Source organism: Oculina patagonica, unplaced genomic scaffold, assembly GCF_052425735.1.
Source record: "Oculina patagonica isolate OP01 unplaced genomic scaffold, crgOcupat unplaced834, whole genome shotgun sequence".
NCBI lineage: Eukaryota > Metazoa > Cnidaria > Anthozoa > Scleractinia > Oculinidae > Oculina > Oculina patagonica.
In genome coordinates, this window is record NW_027558729.1 from 1 (window position 1) to 8,679 (window position 8,679).

At 41.6% G+C, this 8,679-nt stretch overlaps 1 protein-coding gene across 1 annotated transcript; it reads left to right on the forward strand.

Moving 5' to 3' along the window:
- The first annotated feature begins 208 nt into the window (after nt 1–208).
- On the forward strand, nt 209–3,798 carry LOC144641311 (uncharacterized). Its single transcript, XM_078500336.1, has 3 exons — nt 209–656; nt 2,205–2,310; nt 3,702–3,798. The coding sequence occupies exons 1-3, from the start codon at nt 593–595 to the stop codon at nt 3,796–3,798; spliced, it is 267 nt and encodes an 88-aa protein (XP_078356462.1). The 5' UTR covers nt 209–592.
- Nucleotides 3,799–8,679: the final 4,881 nt, after the last annotated feature.

Below are 8,679 nucleotides of genomic sequence, written 5' to 3' on the forward strand. Positions count from 1 at the left end.
ATTATTATTATTATTATTATTATTATTATTATTATTATTATTATTATTATTATTATTATTATTATTATTATTATTAAGGTGTTGGAATTGAGCATTTTTTTATATACCAACCATGTGACAGCCAATGTAATAGATTATGCTGTCAGTGGTTATTTATTATCATGCTGGTGAAAACCCAGACATCCGTTTTGTCTGCAAACTTATGTTTCTGTTAAAATATTAATTTCAAGTCTGGATGATATCAAACTAGTTTATAAATGCATGTGTACTTTTTTGTCTGAAACCATTTTGACGTGAAATTGCATGAAAAATTTGCCAACCAGATAGTCCATTGCTTTACTTTTATGTACCTTTTTAGGGTTGGCATATAGCTGTGACTATAATAACCTTTCAAAACGAATGTTGTTTTTTTTTTTAGTTGGCAGACAATGTTTCATGGCATGGCACTCCTGGCCACTACATTGTTTACTGCAGACACCATCTTTTCAGCCTGGGGTCACTTCCAAACTGTAGTTATCACGTGGATGCAACATCTAACAGAACAGTTTTACAAGGACTTAACTCTGCCGACAGATACAGTGTTTACATAAAGATGTGTAATGAAGAGGGAAAATGCAGTTCACCCACTGAACCATACCCTGTCAAGGAGGTCAAAGGTGAGCGAAGAGGCTGGGGGGGGGGGATGTGGTACATTTATGTAAATAATAACTGTTACATTAGATGAAGACATGGTCTTGAGTCAACTTTATTACGAAAACTTTCTGAGGCCACCATGTCCAGGAGGGGTACTCCGGCTTGTAAATGACGGGGATGATCGAAGGATTTTTTTGGGTTTGAAATTTTCGATTCCGGGATTTTTTGGGGATTGGAAAATTTGGCTAGTATTTTTTTGGATGACTTGATTTAAATAGGGGATTTTTTTTGGGTATTATATTTTTTTGGTATGAGTGAAATATGTTTCTTTAAGAAAGTTTTACGGCACAAGCAGTAAAACGCAGTTAATGGAGTGTGACGTGCAAATCCCTAATCAGTTTATTATGTACTGCATTTACGGTAATTATGTTACATATTTGGCGGCAATAACATGATGTCTTTGTTTTCCCGCTTAGTTTAGTTGAGAACCTTGAATTAGCTTATTGTTTCACCCATTGCACAAGACTGTCTAGTCTTGTCACAGCATGATCTGCAAGATGGCAGCTTTCTATTGGTTGCAACCATAGCCATGTCTAGCTATAAAAGCAGTATGATTCAATGTAAAAGCACTTCCCTTCATGGTGTGCTGTAATCAGTAAGCATTTGTTGTAGAAAAGAAAATTTCCCACCCTCCCTCCCTTTATGGAGGTTGCTTGTTTATCAATAAACTTGGGGTCACCTCCTTTAGGGTTGGCGGTTAAGTCTAATGGTAGCGACTTCCCCCAAGCTTTGGGCATTGTTTCTGTCCTTTCCTTTGTGCACCTGCCAATAATCTTGTCCGATCCGGCACTGGCTTACCCAGTGCCGGGGAGATAGGTGAGGCTTCGAAGGTCACGTGTTCAGTTTGACCGTCAATTTGACCTGCCAATACTCTTGTCCGTTTCCAGTGCGGTAGTGCTGGAGATAAGTGAGGCTTTATTAGGTCATTGTATTTGAGGTCACATGTTTTTATATTGACCTGCCAATACTCTTGTCTGATTCCAGTGAGGGGCAGTGCTGGAGATAAGTGAGGCTTTAAAAGGTCACGCAACTCAAAGTCGCTTCTCATGCCAACCGCAGGGATGTGTCCCCCCACATTACGCCAAACGTGTGTGTCTTTTCTCTAATTGTTTGTTTGATGGGCTGCAATAATATTCGTTTTTAATGTCATACCAAAACAAGCTGTCAGGGTACACAACAATCACGGAACAGGGACATTAACCTTGCATTATTTTTAATGGAATGACATGTGTTTTATGAGAGAAGAACTCAGAAAAAAATCTGAGTTCACAGATGGGATTATTTTTAAGTTTTGTTTTTAGCTTCACTTAAAGGATCAACTCAAAAAATGTGCATTTGCCTTATAATTGTACATTTTATTTATGTTCATGATTTGTATTAAATTTTGTAAAAGTGTTGCGAAGGGTGTGGTTAATCTCAAGGCGAGAATAGTGCATGTTTTACAAAGAAAGAGAAAAGGAAAAATGAAACTCATTTATAACTACTGAAGAAGGTACTATTCCGTTTTCTAGATATCACAACATCATCACAAAATGGTGGAGAACTGAGCAGAAAGCAAATTGCTTTGATCGCAGTATCGGTGGTAGGATGTTTGCTGTTTGCTGTATACGTGATTAGGTATGGTGGAGTTTTTGTTGGCTTTGTTGATCCAGGGTGAGTAATGTTTATCACAGTAAACCCAAAGCAGTCTGTCCAGTTGGAATCATTAATCCCAGCGAATAAACATAATGCAATTAGGCAATAAGAAATGATCAAAACATGTTTGGATTATAAAGGGAAGCCACAAGCCATGCGGCCTACACTGCCAGAGCTTATCCCGGTTTCCGTAGCATTAAGCGGCTAGGAATATTTCTACTCCCCCCTCTGAATGGGTTGGTAGTCCATAGCAGAGTACCCCCCCCCCCCCCCAGCATTATGTTGCCAGTACCCATTTATACACCTGGGTGGAGAAAGGCAATATGAGAGTTAAGTGCACAACGCAGTGACCCCGGCACAGGGATCAAACCCAGATAGCGGACAAGTCACGCATCGCGAGCTTGCATTTTCGCTTGCATTTAGTACAAGAAAATGGACAATTTCCTATTCCTTGCGTTTGCTTTTGCGTTGAGCTAGTTCACACGTGTTTTCGCTGCATTTCCGCGTCGCACATCTTAACCAGGCTTTAAACAGGACTTCCCTTTACACACTAAATTAGGTCTGGTTCTGTGTTTAGAACTCTCCTGTTTATTTTTTGAAGAAAAGTGTTGCTTCGCTTTAAAGATTGTTCAGCGAGATTCCTGCTATACTGTGCTTGACAGTTTGACATTAGCCAACTCATAAACAATCAACAGTAAGCCTCCTACGCAGGCGTTGTTTTTGCTCGTCACGCAATCTTTATTTTCATTGGGGAGGAAAGATTGTGTGACAAACCAAAAGAACGTCCTGCGAAGGAGGCTAAATTAACAATGGCTGTCGTGTGTTTTCCATAGAAATGTCCACCACTAAATATGAATGAGTTGTTTAACAAGGCGTTTCCACAGAAGAAAACTTTTTTTGATCCTAAAATCATGCCTCTTCATTCCAATAGTCTGCGTAGTTAATGTTCCAAATTGTTGTTATCCTTTCAATAATTTCGGAAAACAGTGAAAGTTGATCAAAGCCTTGGATTTCAGATGTTCGTAATTTGTTTTGGTTGTCCATTATTTCTCGCAATTTATTTGTAGATCTTCGCAGTTTAACAAATGAAGCAACCAATTAAGTAGCAAAGAGGCCTTTTGTTTTGCGTATGCATTATTGCACTCAGTTTAAAAATAACAGCGTTTAAAAATGACACAGTTTTAAAATTACAGTTGCAGCTAAGCAGTGCCTTCAATATTTACGTGTTATGACTAAAACATGAGTGTAAATCTTTATCTACGTGTCAAAGGTGTTAAGATTCGTGAAGAGCGCTAACAAGGACACTTAAAAATAAAAGTATTGTTAAAAAAGTACAGCCGGGGTTTAGCTGTTTCAATTTTTTTTCTCCTCAGAAAATGGCGCCGTGGGGAAATACGTGAAGTGTTTAATTTAGTATTGTTGAGGGATCGTGTTGTACTTCATGTAAGTATACATTTCTTTCCCTTATAACGTTATGTAGGATTTTGCATTAACCCTATTCAGACCGGGCTTTTTTGGATCTTTTCAGACCGGGGGGGGGGGGGATTCCGCCCCTCCGTAACTTCCAGAATATTTAAGCAATTACAATGACACTTAGAGGATATATAGTATGTCAGGTGACAATTACATCATAATGTCAAAACAGCCGCCATCTTGGATCCGCCATCTTGGATTTCGAAATTTTTCCAAAACGTCAGAAAACCCACCCTAAATTACTGCAAAGTACTCAAAATCAATAAAACTGTGCATAAAAAACCGTTAAAAGGTGAAAATAATTGCTTTAAAGTTATTTTTCATTAATAGAAACACGAAAATTACAAATTTGGGAAAACATGCCTGTCAAAATGCCGTTGCCATGGTGACGTCAAGTTCCTGACACAACAACCTACCTTACCAAATTATTCCCAGATAAATTATAGATAAACTCGCTAAGTTTGGCAGCGTTTGGTTGAATTTTGAAAAAGTTATAAGCGTTCAAAGTCAGTCCTCCCCCGGTCTGGATAGGGTTAAAGCCGGGTTTACATGAGCGATTTTTATGTGGCAATTTTTATTTGCTCGGGTGGATAAGAAAAATTGGTCAATTTTTATGTGGCAAATATATTTGTTGGCAAGCTTTTATGTGACAAATAAAAGTTGTCACATACGAAAACTGCTCGTGTAGACGACTTGTAACATAAAATGTGGCAAATATTGCGTCAGATTTTGTGGTCACCCAATCACCCAATGGACACTGTGCGCGCGTATCTCTGTGCGTATCTCTGCTGTCCAAGGTCATTACCGGCGCCCTTAACTTTGGACTGCTGACCAAACTGAAAGTTGTTGTGTCATCTCACGATCAAATATATTTGTCACGTAAAAAATTGTCACATAAAAATTGTCCCTGTAAACCCGGCTTTAAGGCCTGCGTGTTGGCTGATAAGAACCCAAAGGAAACGTGATAAACCAGTCGGGGATTCAAATTACATTCCTAGATACAACCGATAAAACGACAGTAACTGGCATTGTCAAACAAAAGACGAAAAACACGCGATTGCGTTTTCATTCGTACAAATTCGAGGGTAAATAAAGTATCCGTATTGCACCGCACCAGCACGAAGCAGGCCCCCACCCCCTTGTGTGTCCCTTTTTGCACTGTTGCCCTGTTCTCCCGCGTTCAGCGAGAGAAGAAAAATACGAGAAAATAGAGGGCAATGTTCAATCTGTTGATGCAGGGGGAGCAGGGATGGCGCACTGGTGAGAGCGCTCGCCTCCCACCAATGTGGCCCGGGTTCGATTCCGGCCCGGTACCATATGTGGGTTGAGTTTGTTGTTGGTTCTCGTCCTTGCTCCGAGGGTTTTTCTCCGGGTTCTCCGGTTTTCTTCCCTCCACAAAAACCTACCTACCTATATACCTATATCTCTCCATGCCATAAGGCACATAAGGCTTTGACATTCTCTTTCCACCCTCTACGATTTGCTGCAAGGGCTCTGACAGTCGCCCATGACTGCCACCCAGCTGTTTGCCTTTCATCTTCAACCATCCTCCTCCATGTTGTTTTCGGTCGACCCGGTCTTCTTCTCCCTTCTGGCCTCCACTCCAAAGCTGTGACACAATGTTCCTCTCTGCCTTTCCTCATTATATGACCAATCCAGTTCCATCTTCGGCGTCTGATCTCATCGCTCGTTCTGTTCACTCCTGTATTCTCCTGGATTTGTTGGTGGGATATGGTCTGAGGCCACCTTATCCTTAGAATCCTCTTCATGCACTTGTATTGGAAACCGTCCAGCTTCTTTGCTTCTGTTTTCGTAAGTTTCCAAGCCTCACATCCATACATCAAAACTGACCTAACAATTGTTTTAAACAATTGTACCTTCGTCTTCCTTCCAATCTCACTGGTGTCCCATAATCTTCGCATCCTATAGAAAGCCTGTCTAGCTTTACTTAGCCTATGCTGTATGTCCTTGGTTGTTCCGCCTTCTTTGTCCAGCAATGCACCTAAGTACACAAATTCTTCCACCTTATCCACCTGCTCACCATTAATCTCTAGTCGTTGGTCGTTTCTGGCATTCACACGCATGACTTTTGACTTCTTTGCATTGACCCTAAGACCGACTCTTGCAGCTTCATCGACTAGCCTGCTGGTCTTATCTCTTATGTCGACGTACCTGGACGACAACAAAGCGATGTCGTCTGCAAAGTCTAGGTCTTCTAAGACCGAGGTGAACTTCCATCGTATACCAGTTCTTCTACCTTCCGTAGTCCTGCTCATGACCCAGTCAATTGCAAGTAGAAATAGGAAACCAGACATGACGCATCCTTGCTTCACTCCTGACTGGACTTGAAACCATTCTGTTGTTCCACCCTCATCCAAGACTGCGCATTCAAAGTTGTTGTACATCGCCTTCACCAATGCGATAAGCTCTTCTGGGATTCCGTACATTGACATGATGTTCCACAGACTTTCTCTATGTACAGAATCGAATGCTTTCTCAAAGTCTATGAAATAGGTGTACAGAATTGCGTTCCATTCGTTGACTTGTTCCAGTATATTCCTGAGAGCAAAGATCTGATCAATGGTACTTCTGTTCTCTCGAAAGCCTGCTTGTTCCTTCCTCAGGATGTTGTCAACACCATTTTTGATTCTATTTATCAACACTCTTCCAAAGATCTTACTGATGACTGGTAACAGCGTAATGCCCCTCCAATTCGTACACTCGCGTAGGTCACCCTTCTTGGGTAACTTTACTATCAATCCTCTATTCCAGCTTTTTGGTACTACGCCCTCTTCCTTCACCTTGTTAAACAGCTTTGTCAGCTCCTTTGTTCTCTCATCTAGATCTGTTTTTAGGAGTTCTGCTACTACGTTATCAAGTCCAGCTGCCTTCCCATTTTTCGTTGATTTTATAGCTCTTTTCACTTCGGCTGGTTGAAATGGTCCAGTGTCAAATTCTCTGTCATTTTGCCTTCTTTCCAATTCATGGGGCTGAATAGGACTTTCAGGTGGTTCTTTGTTGAGTACTGCCTCAAAGTGTTCTTTCCACATCTTCAGTCTTTCACTCCCCTCATTTGTCGGTCTTCCGTTTTTATCGTTTACTGCTGTACTCGCTCTTCTCTTCTCACCCGTCAAGGTCTTCACTATTCGATGTAATTCCCCAGTTCTTCCATTTTCTGCCGCTCTCTCAGCATTGCCTGCCATCTCATTCAACCAGCGCCTCTTGTCTTCACGTGCACTCCTTTTCACTTCCCGGTCCTTTCCCTTATACTGCTCCCTTATTCTTTGTTTGACTCCTTCTGAACGTGTACTTTCGAGCTTCAGTTTCAGTTGTCTCCTTTCTTCTACTTTCTTCCACGTTCCTCCACATAACCAAGGTTTACTTGACCTCTTGGCTGTGCCCAGTACCTCTTTAGCAGTTGCAACATAGATGTTCTCCATTCTGTTGTTCTTTTGTTCGGCATTTTCTTCTTTTTTTCCAATCCTTCTAGGACCTGGAATCTGTTTTTGACCTCAATGTTGTATTTGTTGCGTATTTCTTCATCTGCCAGCTTTTGCATGTCAAATCTTGTTCGACCTTCCTTTTCCCTTGGGCTTCTCTTTAACTTCAGCTTAAGCCTAGTCTCCACTAGATAGTGGTCACTTCCCACGTCTGCACCTCGCCGAACTACAGTGTTCATGACTGATGATCTATATTCCTTAGCAATCATTGTGTGGTCTATCTGGTTTTTAGTTCTGCCGTTTGGTGATGTCCATGTTGCTTTATGAATTTCCTTATGGGGGAAAATCGTTCCTGTAATGACTAACCCGTTCATCTCACAGAACTCACACAGCCTTTCACCATTTTCATTCCTGACTCCTGTGCCATGTTGTCCTATCACTTCTCTTTCTTCAGTTGTTCCTTTCCCAACTTAAGCATTAAGGTCTCCAGTAATAATCAGGATGTCGTTTCTGTTGCATTTTTGTACTGTACTTTCTAGTTGCTCGTAGAATTCATCTTTGCTCTCCACGCACGCGTCATTGGTCGGGGAGTATACATGTATCAATGTCAGTTTCCTATACTTTGAATAGAACCTTGCCCTGATGATCCTACTACTTTCGGGTGTCCATTCCATAAGGCATTTAGCCGCTTGCTGGGACATCATAATTGCCACGCCTCCTTGATGAATCTCTTCATCACCGCTGTAAATTATTACCTGCCCTGTGCTAAGTTTTGATTTTCCGCTTCCTCTCCACCTGCATTCGCTAATACCCAGAATATCTAGCTTATATCTTTCCATCTCTCTTGCTACTTGGCCAGCTTTTCCGGTCTCAAACATTGTTCTAACGTTCCAATTTCCTATCCTGGTTTCGAGCTTCGGATTCACGATCGAAGCTATCGGCCTTTGGGTTTCCTTTCGGCTTTGACCCAAATGCGTCATTCTGCTGGGCCCTCGTCGCTTCACCGATGTTGGTAGTAATTTGAATGTCATCCGTTTCTGTAATAAATTTGTTTTTTACAGGAGTGGGTTATCAACCCCCAGCCCAACCCCCAACCTGGAGGACTAGGGAGGTCACACTTCGTCTGGTCTCTACCCTTCGACCTGTTCGGCATGGGTGACCCTGCCAGGAGTACAAGACTCCAGCCGATATAGCTCTAAGGGTCACTGAGACACACAAACCATCCCACCGCGATAAGGTGGTGACCCCATGGGATGGCTCCACAAAAACCAACACTTCCAAATTCCAATTCGATCTGGAATCAGTGGGATCAAGAAGAGCCACCTAGTGGAAGATCCCACTGTAAATTCCCATTTATTATTTATTTTATTTATGTATTTATTTCATTTAAAACCACACTGCCCATGTAGGTAGACATCCCGGGTTCTGCCTTGTAGGA